This window comes from Zalophus californianus, chromosome 11 (assembly GCF_009762305.2).
Source record: "Zalophus californianus isolate mZalCal1 chromosome 11, mZalCal1.pri.v2, whole genome shotgun sequence".
NCBI lineage: Eukaryota > Metazoa > Chordata > Mammalia > Carnivora > Otariidae > Zalophus > Zalophus californianus.
Genome location: NC_045605.1, coordinates 100,275,988 through 100,289,437, shown reverse-complemented (window position 1 = coordinate 100,289,437; position 13,450 = coordinate 100,275,988). Strand labels below are relative to the sequence as shown.

At 55.8% G+C, this 13,450-nt stretch overlaps 1 protein-coding gene across 1 annotated transcript in view; it reads right to left on the bottom strand.

Moving 5' to 3' along the window:
* Nucleotides 1-1,627: 1,627 nt before the first annotated feature.
* Nucleotides 1,628-13,450, bottom strand: part of P2RX3 (purinergic receptor P2X 3) — a 29,418-nt gene continuing 17,595 nt past the window's right edge. The window contains exons 9-12 of the mRNA XM_027579308.2: nt 5,303-5,396; nt 4,943-5,008; nt 4,228-4,305; nt 1,628-3,880 (exon numbers count right to left, since the gene is read on the bottom strand). Coding sequence (XP_027435109.1) covers nt 3,767-3,880; nt 4,228-4,305; nt 4,943-5,008; nt 5,303-5,396 — 352 coding nt within the window. The 3' untranslated portion in view covers nt 1,628-3,766. The remainder of the gene's footprint in view (nt 3,881-4,227; nt 4,306-4,942; nt 5,009-5,302; nt 5,397-13,450) is intronic.

Here is a 13,450-nt window from a genome sequence, read left to right as displayed (position 1 = left end):
TGTGTATGTGTGTACCAGTATGTTTGTGAGTGTGCGTATATGTGCGTGTGTGGCATACGTATGTACAGGTCCACGTCTGTGTGTACATGTATCTGTCCAGGCACGTGATGGGATGCAGAGTTTCAGGAACAAAAAGAACAGTATTCTCAGATGGGCTTTGCTGCTAAAGGGGCAGGAGTTAATGGCATAGGTCAGGAATGGAGACCCCCAGGGGAAGGAGGTGGTGAAAAAGCAGGAGATGAGACAGTGAACATGAGCAGGCCCCTGGCAGCAGGATGGGCCTGGGCATTGCAATGAACATCACCAGTGCTGGGCCCAGGGACTGCCTCTAGTGTAGAGGCCTCTCCTCAGGAGAGGGGTCTGTCCATCTGCCCTGGATGGACACTGAGCCGGGAAGCTAATCACAGCATGTTGGTCTTCCCAGGGGCAGAGACAGGGGGCTCCCTGGGGGTCAGACCCTCCTCCCCCCAGGTCCCTTCCTTGCATACTTTCACAAGCTAATTCTTGACTGCTTCTAAAAGGACAGTGGAATCCCGCTGGGGGTGGTGGGAGGATGCTCGGTAAGGGAAGATCTGCACAGGGAGCTCTGGGACCGGTATTTTTGCTTTTATCAGCCTCCACTTATCTCCTGGATGGGCGATGAGCAGTAGCCAACACCAGTAGCCCAGTATCTTGCCAGCCAACCCAAGAGATAGAGGCAGGGAGGGGAACTGAGCAGGGCTCAGACCCCTCCAGACTGAGGCTCACTTGAGGCAGGACAGGGGAGATAAGATATCTCTCAAATATCCAGCACTGTCAGTTACTGGGCTTCAACTTCAACCATTATGCATTTATATCTTTGGCTGTTTAAGGCCTTTCAGTCTTGTATAGCCCTTGATTAAAAGGCGAATAGTCTTGGGAGAAGAAACTCCTGAGGGTGTTATCTACTAAAACCTCTGGGAGGTTGATGGGTAACTGGTGGAGAACAAGGTTTTGTGAGAAGGAACACAGGAGGGAAGGGTGTGTGTAACTGTCAGTGGCCGTGGGCTGGAGAGAAGGGGGATAATGCAGCGGAGGGTGCTGTGTGCACCGTTTCCTCCTCCCGAGGACCCAGGAGGACTGTTTCCCAGTCTTCCTTGCGGTGAAGTTGGGCTCTGCAGCCTGCCGCTGAGCCTGGCCTGTGTGGCGGGTTTGGAGGTGCTGTAAGCATCTTCGGGGCCTGGCCTTTCCGGGGTCCGTGAGCCTCCTGTTCCCCCTTCCCTATCCCCGTGACCTGGCCTCCCTGGGTCTCGGATGGGACAGCCACCAGGCAGGGGGAGGGGGCTGTCTGGCCCACTGTGTGATGTGAAACTTTTGGGTTCTGCTATTTCCTTGGTCCTGCCGCCCAGACACCTCGTTTAGGCCAACACATACCGAAAGGAAGGGGCCCATGGACGTCCTGGTTTTTCTCAGACAGCCGTGGCACAGAAGTCAAGATCGCAGACTCCGGAGCCATAAAGCTCGGGGCTGGAGGCCCAGCTCTGCCGGCTCAGTCTCTTCCCCTTACTAAGCCTCATCCCCCTTCTGTAAAAGGAGGGTCACAGTAGACGACCCTTGTCGCGCACCCCGCCCATTGCTCAGCAGAGGTGAGTTATCTCTAAATGTTAGCTTTTATGCGGGGTAACTACAGACACAACAGACTGCTAGGAGTGAGTATGGGCTCCAGTTCAAACTTCCACGGATTCCAGATTTCTTTTTCCATCCGGCAGGATTAGTGACAAGCCACGGCAACCCCAGCAGGGTTGGCGCGTCGGGGATGCGGCAGGGTCCAGCCAGCGGCTGTCGCTACTACAGACGACAGCTGTCCATCTAGCGCCCAGAAGCCGTGGCTCAGCTCCGTGTGGCCTGCATGGCGGGCTCGCCGCCCCGAGTTCACACGCTTGCTGGCAGGCCCAGGAGTGGCTGCTGTACCCGCGGGAGGACCACCCCAGTCCGGAGGAAAGGGAGGACACGGTTGCTGCAGTCTCCTCTGCAGGGAACATCCCTGTACCCCTGCCGGGGCTGCCTGTGGGTCTCCCGGGTGCAGAACACGGCCTCTGCTGATGTCTCTGCTGGTCAGATCTCTGGACACGGCCTGATGCCCGAGGCCACCCCTGGGGAAGTGTGATCCCACCAGTCTGAGGATGAGGTGGGGTGAAGGCCGAGCAGGGGAAGGCGCGATGGGCCTCCTGCGACGGAATCTGACCCCTTTCCCCCAGAGGGGGGCATCACTGGGGTCAGGCCTTTGCAAGTGCCCACTGCCCCTAAACCAGTCCCTTCCAAATGACTCCCAAAGCTGTCTCCCCCACACCCCACCATCTCCCTGCGCCTTCTGTAGAGGGGCCAGCCCTCCATCTGCAGGCAAGCTCCTTGCAGCTCAGACCACATGGTCATGCCTACACTCCAACTTTTCCAGACACCTCCAGACAGTGGGGCTAATGAAATTCGTCCTTCAGGGCCACCCTCATGCATGGGCCCCTTCTAACACCTAATTTCGTATTATTTTGAAAAGATGCCCTAAATTATATATGCTTCAGTCTTCCGAAGACCTGGGTGTGCTCCTGAGCTCTGCCCTGGGGAGACTCCCGGGCCTCTCACTGGAGGAGAGCACAGAACGGGGAGGGGACGCCAGGCTGACAGAGGTGTGGGGGGACTAGATGCTCCCACAGCAGGCTTTCTGGCTCCTTGCTCTTGCCAGGACACCTGGGTTCTCGTTTGGCCACTAACTGTGTGACCCAAGTCATTTCCCCTCTCTGGCCTCGGACTGCTCATCTGTAAGCAGGAGAGTGGGACAAGAGGGATTCTAGCACTTGAACACTGACCACCGATTAGGACCCCGTGGGGGGTGTCCTGGCTGACCACCTGCTCACAGGGCATTGGGCCTCACTGCAGCCTGTTCACCAGCGTCATAAAGGAGCACGGCCCGCTGAGAAAAGGGCCTGGGTCTGGGAATCACGCCCACCCTAGGGGTGGCCTAATTCCACTGCTGGAGTGGGGGGCCCAGAGAGAGAACAGAATGGCCCTTCCCTGGCTGGGGACAGAGCTAAGTCATGCCTCCTCTTTACTTCTGAATTGGGGATCCACCCAAGTCAGAGAGAGAGACCTGCATCACTATCTAACTGGTCTCCACTAAAATGGGGCCTGAGTTCCTACTGAAAGCACGGGGCTTACTCTTTATTAAGCAGAACCTAATCCTGGTCACTGTGGGGAAGGCTGAAGCCACAGGGGCGGATCACCCCTGGGACTTCACTCTTCTCTTGTGGGCGTGGGTGATGGAGTTAGATCTGGGTTCAAACCGCAGCCCTCTTGCTTCTTGGCTGTGTGGCCTTGGGCAAATGACTCAGTCTCTCTGAGCCTCAGTTCAGCTTCAAAACAGGGAAACTATTATCTACCTCATCGGATTATTCTAAGGGCTAAATGAGATAATGTGTGTGATGCCGCCTGGCACTTGGTAGTGCCTTGTGACCACCTGTTATTACTATTACGCTCTCTACTCTTCAGAAGGGGGACAACTCAGGTGCTGCTGCCCTGGGGCTCCTGGGAAGCTGACAGGGGCAAGGCAAGGGGTGAAGGGGAGATGGAGGTCTTAGCAGGGGTACTACCTGTCTGCCAGCGCACTGGGAAGCCCAGACACCTGGGTCCGGCGTGGATTTGTGGGGTAAGCAGCAGAAATGAAAGCCTCGCCCCTTTCCATCCTCCCTCGCCCGGGTGGGGTGCCCTATCGGGAGGCCTGGAGCCCAGGGGTGAGCCTGGGGCCCTGGAAGAGGCCTTAGTGGCCGATGGAGAAGGCCCCCGAATCCGTGGACTGCTTCTCCTCGGTGGTCTGGTCGCTGGGGCACACTGGGTGGGCTGAGGCAGTGACCTTCAGTGTTGTCTCATCCACCTGCAAGCAGAAGGGCTGGCGTTATCATCCTCTGAGCGTCACTGTGCTCACTATCAGGAAGTTCCAGCAAGTCTGTGTGACCCCAGCAGTCCTTCCGTGAACCTCATGGGCCAACAGAAACCTGAGCTAACCCATAGCTGTCCTGCCCCAGAAACGGAGAGGGGACAGTGAGTGGGTAGGGGTGTCGGCGGTGATGAGCCACAGAGCCCCCCCAGAGCCCATTCTTGGCTGAATCCCTCAGTTTGCATTGAGGTCCCATGAACTCCCCTTAAGAAGCCCCCAAAAGGGGGAGCCACTGAGAGCCCCTTGGGGTCTAGTGCCCCTCCCTGCCCTCCCCTCCAGCTCACCTCCTCAAACTTCTTGGCTTTGTACTGGTCGGCCCCCTTGAGGAAGTTGAGCAGGATGATGTCACAGAGGACAGTCCCCTGCAGGAGAAGAGGCCGAGTGGGCTCAGTGGGGTGGGAAGCAGCAGGCTCAGGTGGCCACAGAGTGGCCCGGGCAGTGGGCAGGACCGCCCTCAGGCAGACAGCAGGCCAGGGGTTGGGGTGAGTCCTCCAAAGACACCCGACTGATGTTTCCACTTGGAAAAACATCCAGGGGCTTTGCAGAATGTCTTCATCACCCACCTCTCCAGCTCTTGGCAGTGACCGCAGACAAAAAGGCAGAGAGAGGACTTGGTGGGAGAAGCAGAGGGTGAGGGGGTAAAAGTCCCTTGGGAGCTGGGCTCTGTTCCTTTGGTCTGTGGAACCCTGGAGTCTCCTCCCTCACCTTCATGGTGGGGAGCAGGAAATTTATACCAGGTGGAGCCTCCTGCAAATGGGGAGGCTGCTGTGGGAGGGCTTTGCAGAATGTCTTCATCACCCACCTCTCCAATGAGCTCCCCGTGACCAGAGACGTTCACTCAAGGACTGACCCAGCAGGGAGGCGGTGAGGGAGACTGAGGCACCTGGCCAGAGGTCAGGCTTTCCATTCTAGGCAGAAGCAGGGCTTACCTGCCCCCGCCCCCAGCTGGGGCCCCACCTTGATTGGTCTCCTGTCTGAGCCTGGAGGGGCTGAACTCACCACTCCCACGGAGGTGAAGGCTGCCACAGAGCTGATGATGGTGGGGATGATGTTGAACTTGCCAGCCTGCAAGCAGAAAGACCAAGGCAGGTGGGCCGAGGGTCTAGCACGAGGTCCTGAGGCTTGAGGCTGAATGTGGACTCCCAGCCCGAGAGACCGTGGAGTGGAGGTTTCTTGGTGGACCAGGAGGCCCCAGCCCTTGACCGCACTGGTGAAGAGACTAGAGATGTGATTCACTGAGGCTCCTAGAGCTGGTCAGTGGCAGGACCTTGCCCCCCGGGAGGAGGTTCTTGAGGGCCCAAGACTGGTCCGGGTTTCCTCCCCTGTCCGCCCCCTGCTCTCCCCGGCCCAAGGACTCACGTTCCCATACACCAGCACGTCAAAGCGGATGCCGAAAGCCTTCAGGAGTGTGCGGTACTCACTGCCATTCTCCATCTTGTAGTACTTGGCAAACCTGGAAGCCAGAGGCGGAAGGTGGGTCCCACTGTGGCCTCCTACCTGAAGCTTCAGGGTCCTCTAGAGCCTACAACCCTCACTTACTGAGCTACTCTTACTGATGGTTTGCTGGACACCTGCCAGAGTCCTCCCTGTGCGGTTGGCTGACCCTCTGGGCAGATGTCATCCTGGGGGCGTGTTACCAAGGCCGATTCCCAGCCCCACGCTGAACCTGTGGAACCCACATCTCCGTGGGTAGGGACCAGGATTCTGCCTTTTAAGTAATTTCCCTAGATGATTCTGATGTGTGCAAAAGTCTGAGTCTGGACCCCAAGCTTCTTCGGTTTTATTTGTTTGGGTATCTCTGGGCCCAGCTCACTACAGATGCTCCCCTCCCCTTGGCTTCTCAGCCTGCTTGTGTTCAAAGCCTGGCTCTGTCACTTACCAGCTGTGCAAACTTGGGCCAGTTACTTAACCTCTCTGAGATCCAATTTCCACTTTTATTATCGGGAATAATATAGAAGTCCTGCTTCACAGGGGTGTTGTGAACATTGAGGGAAAGCACACATACCAGCGATCTAGAGCAGTGCCTGGAACACAGTAAGCACCCAGGGAATGCATGCTGGTATTGGCTGTTATTATTGCTGAAGAAATACATTCTCGCATTTATAGAGCAGTTTTAAAAGCCCTGCGGGATAGGGATGTGACTGCTCGGTTTTTAAGTGAGGCTCTGAGGAGGTTAAGAGACTTGTCCAGGGTTGCCCAGCTGGCTGAGACTCAGTGCTAGAGCTGCCCAAGACTTTATCTAAAGCCAGTGTATTGCCCCTATGGCCCTGCCCATTGTAGGCAAAACTCTAATATCAGCAAAGTGTAATTTCTTGGGGCTACCATGGACCCGCAGGGGTGACAGGATCCCAGGAGCATGCGAGGGGTAAGTGAGATGATGGGGAGAAGGGGCTCAGAAAGCTCCGTAACTCTGTGGGGTTGCCATGGATCTTATTTGGTGCCGGATGTCTCCCCTTCAGTGTTTCTGATGATCCCCAGATCCCCAGGCCTCTCCCACAGAGATGGGGAGTCTGGGAAACTCCTTCCCGGAAGGTGTCCAAGTGTTCTGTGACTGTGACGCCCCTCCCAGGGCTATTTGCCTTTGAGCATGCACAGCAGGGAGAGGGCAATGCTCAGCCCAAGGGCATAGATAGCAGAGGGATCGATCACAGGCATGGGACTCTTCCTTTTGGGGAAGAGTCATCGAAACTGATGCGATGTCAGCCATTGTCTGCTCTGGCTGTCTGAACGCTGGAGGCAGGCAGCAACGAATCTAAATCCTGGCTCCACCCCTTGCTGGCAGTGGGGCCTTCTATGTGACTCAGAACAGCTTCATGGCTCACGTCTATGACCTCGGGGTGCTCATGCCCCCCCCCCCACGGGTCTGTTAGTGAGAGGGGTAAACACTGAGACCCACCATTTAAGACGGGCCCTGTCGAGATCCGGGGTTGGGCCTTCTGCCTGTCCCTCCACACAGGTTCTCTGCCCGCCCTTCCCCGCAGGGCCTGGGAGCCTGGTCTGCAGACCTCCCCTCCACCAAGCACCCTGCCCTCTGGTTCCCGGTGGGCTCAGCAGTGGGAGGCATCCATGGGCCATCAGAGAGCGGGAATGGAAGAAGAGTTTATTTAACTGGGTCAGGAAGGAGTCCGGGCTGCATGTTTTCATGCCTGCCTGTGCCTGGGCATGGCTGGAGCCTGTGTGCCCACATGGTGCACCTGCAGCCCCAGGCTGAAAAGCTAAGGCTGAAAGCTAGTCAGTGAGGGAAAGGTTCCCCGGGGAGCCTGACCTGGGAACGTGTGTCCCATGGCCTTTGCAGCCAAAGGGAGAGGCAGGGGAGGCAGGATGATCTTGAGACTGAGACCCAGAGTAAAAATGGGAGTGGCCCCAGGAATGAAAGAAGCCCAACTACTTATGCCAAAGAAGCAAAGACCTGGAGGACAAGGAGAGAGGGGAGGGGCTGGACCAGCTTTAAAGATGTGCTAAGTTATGGTCCGGGTGGTGGCGGCAGAGGGCTTCACAGACCAAGGCAGAATGGAGTGGGCCAGGCTGCACCAGCAGGGGGACCCATTTTACAGATGGGGAGACAGAGAAGAAGGTAACTTGCCAGAGCCGGGATTCCAGTCTCTGCTCTTAACCGTGAACCTGCTGTCTCTGGGATTTGGGTGGCCGGTAAGGAGCCAGATCTCAAAGCCCTTCTGTATTCTGTGTTCTGTTCACATCACTGGAGAACTCAGGTTCCCAGTCTGGGAGATGTGGTACCTGATGTCCTCGGGGACCGGGCAGGGGTGGGGAGGAGGGTCATGGATGTTTGGGGCAGGGCAGAGGCCAGGACGGTACTCTTGAAGTCTGCATTCTGGCCCGAGGCTGTAGGCACGAAAAACGCTCTCACCTCGCCTTGGAGAACAAAAAGTCAGCATCCTGGGCACTGCGTTCAAAGAGAAAGCTGGCTAAATTTATCTTGGGAAGGAATGTGAAGGAACAGGGAGAAAAACCAAAGCGGACTTGGTTTTTCTCCAGCACCTGCCTTCCAAGAGGCAATAAGTATGATAAGATCATTATCTCACCAACCACCCACCCTCGGAGGAGGGTTGGCAGGGACTGGTTCTCTTCCTGGGAGGGAGGGAGGAGGCAGAACAGTGCTCGGGGAGGGAGGGCCCCGGCTGCAGGAGGGAAGGGCCCAGGAGTCCTGACTACTGTGTTCAAGGGTGGCCCGTGAGGGTCACGGAATCCAGCCCAACCCTGTGGCACTGGAGTTTGGGTTATCTTATCTCTTGGCACAAGGCTGGACTATGCTGCCCACCCCCTTGCAGTGAGCTAGGTGGGGCCCTTGACTAGTAATGTGAATGGAAGTGAGGTCTGGCACCTGTGGGCTGAGGCGTGTCAGAGCCGTGTGCCTTGTTCACCCTCCCCGTCCTCATGGCCACTTGCTCAGGAGCTAGTGGTGAACTCAGGCCCTGGGGGAGCCTGATTCAATAGGTGACAGGAGCCCTGCTCCCTAGCGCCCCACCTCCCCCGACCACACTGACATTTGGGTGAAGCCTCTGAGCCGAGGGGGTTGTTTGTTACAGCAGCTGGCGATAGTTACCCTGACTGTTACAAACACCCCTGATGTTCCAGCTGAGGGAACCTGGGGTTCAGGGAGGAGAAGTTCTCTACCAAAGGATGAAGACTGGGTTAAAGTGGGGAGTTTTTCAAGATTAGCCCACAAGAGGGCAATTCCCAATGATGACACATTCCTAGGCTTATTCCCTCTAAGAGTCTTGGAGGTCTGGGTATGGCTCTGTTATCTTTAATTAGCTTTTCCACCCTGGACCAGTGAAGCCTCTCTGAGCTTTCTGCCTCAACTGAGCAATGAGAGTAGAAAGAGCCATGGGGAGGATGGATGAGATAATGTTAACAAATAGGAAGTCCCTAAAGCTTGTTCCTTTTCTTTCTTTTCCTGGGATCACGATAAATGAAAGAATATCTACGTTCACCTGAGCCACTACAGTCTCCTGCTTCCTAGAGAGAATCCCATCAGTGGTAAGAAGAGCCAGCACACACCAAGCGCTTACTATGTGCCCAGCACTGTGCCACGTGCTTTATACTTCCTATCTCTTTTAAGACCCAGCCCCATGGAATTGAGTTCTATTGCCCTTCCCATTCTACAGATGAGGAAGCAGGATCACACAGATTAGGCAATTTGTCTAAGGTCCCCAAACCCAGCAGTCAGTAACCGAACCTGGGATTCAAACTCAGGCAGTTCCAGTGCCCGAGTTCACACTCTGAGCCAGTATTCTTTCTAGACTGTTCTTTTTGTTGCCTGATTTCTATTAGGTCGTGGCTGATTTCTTTCAGTTCTCCAGCTGGGGGCCCTCTTGCATTGGCAAGGCAGGTCTCCACACCCAGCGTCATCGGCTGGGAGTAGAACAGAAGAGCCATGGAGTGTGGGAAGAAGGATTCCCCAGCCTCCTCAACTGAAAAGGAGATGGATGGAGCGACACCCTGGCCAGCCCTGATTTCTCCCAAATCCCCTGATTCCTACTTCTCCAGCTTTAGTTTTCTTGGTTGGGAAATGCAGTCGGCGAGAACACCACCACCAATACCCTCCTGCCCAGTCCACCTTCCTCACCCGTCGGAAGAAGCCCCCTCCGTGCCATGCAGTTCGAGTGCCAGCCACACCACTCCGCCCGCTTTCTTATTTCCTGAACACGCCCCTCAGACGTGGGCTTCTTGCCTGTGCCTACGCTGTTCTTCCCCTTCCCACCTTGCAAACTCCTATTCAGCCACCAGGGCCCAGCAGGTATTTAGAGCACACCTACCCTATGCCAGGCACTGTGCTAGCCCCACTGACACCTTGGCAACAAGCTCTGCTCTCATCAGAGGGAGAGAAATATGAATAACCACACACTCCCATAAATAGCTAAAATCTGATGTAAGGGCTGGAGAAGAGAGAGCACCATTCGAAGAGCACATTTAGTGAAGACAATCTGACCTAGGCTGCGAGTCAAGGCAGGCTTCGTGTAAAGTGACGTTAGAGCTGAGGCCTGAGGGATGGAGGGTTGACAGAGGTGCGAAGGCCAGAGGTGGGGGCCGCTTTCCTGGCTGTGGGAACCACGAGCCCTCTCCTGAGAAAGGACATAGTGTCTCTGAAGAAGCTGTAGGGGCTTGGTGGGCTGGAGACTGGGACCGGCGGAAATGGCTGGGTCCACGTGGTCCTGCCACTGCCCATATCTCTTCCCAGTTCCACATTCAGGGACTTCACATGCAGCTTGAAATTGACAAGAGGGGTATATTTACACCAGGGAAATTGGCGGCCACCATGAATCAGGTGTTTCCTTTGTCTGTTTCCTTTTTCTCCAGAGCGGTTTATCAGCGTGCGGGGAGGCTGTCAAATCGCCCGGAGCTACCTTTCCTGCCACTGCTGGGCCCAGGTCTCTCCCTCCGTTCCCACGCACCAGACTGCACGTAACAGTCTGCACTATGGACGATGCGCCAGATCTCACCGCCTTTGTCCGAGGGCCTCCCTGGTGCCGAAACGGGCAGGGTAAACGCTTTCTGAAGGCAGCCGTGGATTCCTGACATCTCCCAGACTGAGTTTAACGACGTTGGCCTCCGGGTTTCCTCCTCCTGACTTGGCTCCTCTAAATTCTCCCAATCTTCGGTGGAGCCAGTGTAAGGTGGTAGCATCAGGCTGTTCCCCGCCCCCCCGCCAAGTAGAAAACATTTAGATCTGGCATGTGGCTGGGTAGGCGCTATGGGTGGGAACCGGCCCCTGGGGAGGGAAACGGGGTGGGGAGAGCAGAGACATAATCTGTGCGCCCTGCTTACTGCTGCTGAGCGCCAGGCTGGAGGCTTGCACACCTGTTCCTACATTCAGGCCTCACAACGACGACGGCTCGGTGCTGCGGCTGTTGGAGGAGGAGCTTTGGAGGGAGACAGTCCTGGGCTTGAACCGTGGCTCCAGATTAGCTTACATAAGCCGAGGGAAAGTCCTTCGCCTCCCAGAGTCTCCGTCTCCCCAGATGTGAAATGGGGGTACTAGCGAGAGCAGTGGGCTTGTGCCAGAGGATTCTGTGAGCTGCTGGCTGTGAGGCGCCGAGCTTTCGGTGCATGCCACCTGGTGCTCATCGGGCTGGAGAGAAGCCTGGCCCATGGCTATAAAATCTCCTGGGCCTGCCAGGGGCACAGCTGGGATCTGAACTCCAATGCCCACCCCCGCCGCTCCCCTGAGAGACGAGCCAGAAAGGGGACTTCAGGGCGGCCTCGGTGAGCAGGGACTTGCGAAGCTGGTGCCTCCTGCGGAGAGGCTGCATGGCCCCGGATGGTGGGGATGCACCGAGGAGGAGAGAAGGGCGCCCGCCGCCTGCAGCCCTGGGCCCAGGAGGGGCAGGGAGGGGGGCGCAGGGCAGGCCAGGAGCTTCTCTGATGGGCCCAGGTGTGGGCAGCGGTGGAAGGAGGGCGGAGAGCCCCTGGCATGCCCACCACTCTCCACTGCTGACCTCCACAGGCCGCCTGCCTGCCTCCCTTCCTCTCTGGTTAACGCGGGGCTTTGGGGAACGGGGACACTGGAGGGGCCAGAGGGCGGGCAGATGACCGGTATGTGGTCCACTGCTTCCCTGCGTGGCTAGGGTTCTCTCCGTGGTTGTGCTGCTCTATGACTGTCGCTCTTGTCAGGGACTCCAGCTCTCGGCCGGGCTCCCGTTCCTCCCCTGGGGCTGGGGGCTGGTGGTGGGAATGGCTTCCCACTCTGTTAGGCTCTGAGTGTCTCTGCTCCCTCGCTGGGTGAGTTTCTTCACAAACGTCGGCTGAGAGGGCTTTCCCATGAGGACCCTCCCGGGGACACCTGTGCTGTGACCAGACAGGACAAGCCCAACATGGCACTGAATCCAACAAGCCGAGGCCTGACAGGGCTGAGACACGTGTGTGTGTGTGTGTGTGTGTGTACATGTGATCCCTCATGCCACGGGCAGCAGCAGATAAAGAATGAGTAAGTACAAACATCAATTACCATAATAAATCATTTGTCAGATGTGCTTCTGCCGGGCAGCGTGGAAGCTACGTTCCAATGTGACAGGTCTATAAATAATAGTGCACGCTTCAGCAGCCCATTTCCAGAGCCTTCCCCAGACACCCACATGCACTCATTCAGACTTTCAGAGCTTGAAGGGACCTGATCACCTTGAAACAGCCCATTTCACAGAGGAGGAAACTGAGGCCTACGGAGGGCCTGAGAATTGCTGAAAAATCACACTGAGCATTCGTGGCGAGGCCTCAACCACAGCCTGTGGGCCTCCTGACGTGCAGCCTGGGCTCTCCCTGCTTCACCTTTGCTTCATCTTAAGATGAATAATTAATTATTCTCGGCTTGCTCCAGCACAAAATATTTTGCGTATAAATATTTCGTTACTTGGGTTCAGGTTTATCATTTCCACGTGATCATAGGAACGGGTCTCGTTCGTGTTTGTGCCTGACAGAATCTGGCACTGGAAGAGATCTTCAGAGCCCTCCCCTGGTTAGCCGCAAGAGGTTTGCTGCCGCTGCCTGGACCGCCCCAGAGAGAGGAAGCTCGGAGCACCCCAATTTCAGCCTTGGGAGGCTCCGGCCTGCAGGAACGCTTCTCCACGCCAGGCTGACATTTGCCACAGTCGGCAGTCCATAAATGTCTGTTGAATGGAGAAGGTTTTGATCACAATGTACGAATCCCTTGGAAGCTCTCAGACATCTGTTTAGAAACGATCCCATAGAGTGATGGAAATTCCTTCCTAAAGCAGGGACACGTAACTGTTACAGGAAAAATAGCAACAAACTCGCGGGATCCAGGTTGGACTTGCGAGGGAAAACTTGGGCCTGGGATTTGAGCGTCTGAGTGAAGGAAGTGGTGTTCTCTGTGAAGCTTTTGGCTGGTGAGAAGTGATTTTGCCAGCTGAAATATACTTTTACAGTTGATTTTATACTGATAGGAAAATATCTCCTGGCAGACTCATTGCGTGGGGGCGGGGCAATGTCCTTGGAGCAGGCTGGGACTCCTTCCCTTAGAGAAGACCCTGAGCCATGTTTACTTACGCATAGTCTGGGAACCTAATCAGCTTCAGGGGCTGACATTTAAGCAGTGATTGGTTGTTGACCTTTTTAAACAGATTACTATTAGTTCATCTTGAATGAGGCAGGGAAAGATAAATGGACCTGGAGCTGGAAGATGTACCTGAGAGCCAGGTGGCTAGCTGTTTGTTCCTGGGACTTAGCCTTTTTGGCCTCAATTTCCTTGTCTGTAAAACGGGGGGTAACTATACCGGTCCTATAGGATACTCGTGGTCACCAGCATAGGTTCCAGAGGCTGCTGGAATTTGAAATCCAAGCCAGCACTATTTGCTGGGTGGCCTTGGGCAGATAACGAAAACCCTTGAGTGTTAGGTTTCCAGCTATAAAATTCTCTCTTCAGAATTGACAAGATAATCCACAAAGAGCACCTGCTAAGTCCCTGGCTCACTGGTAAGCGCTCGATGAGGGTTAGCCCTTGTTTTCTGCCAATAAAGTTGGTTGCTGTGA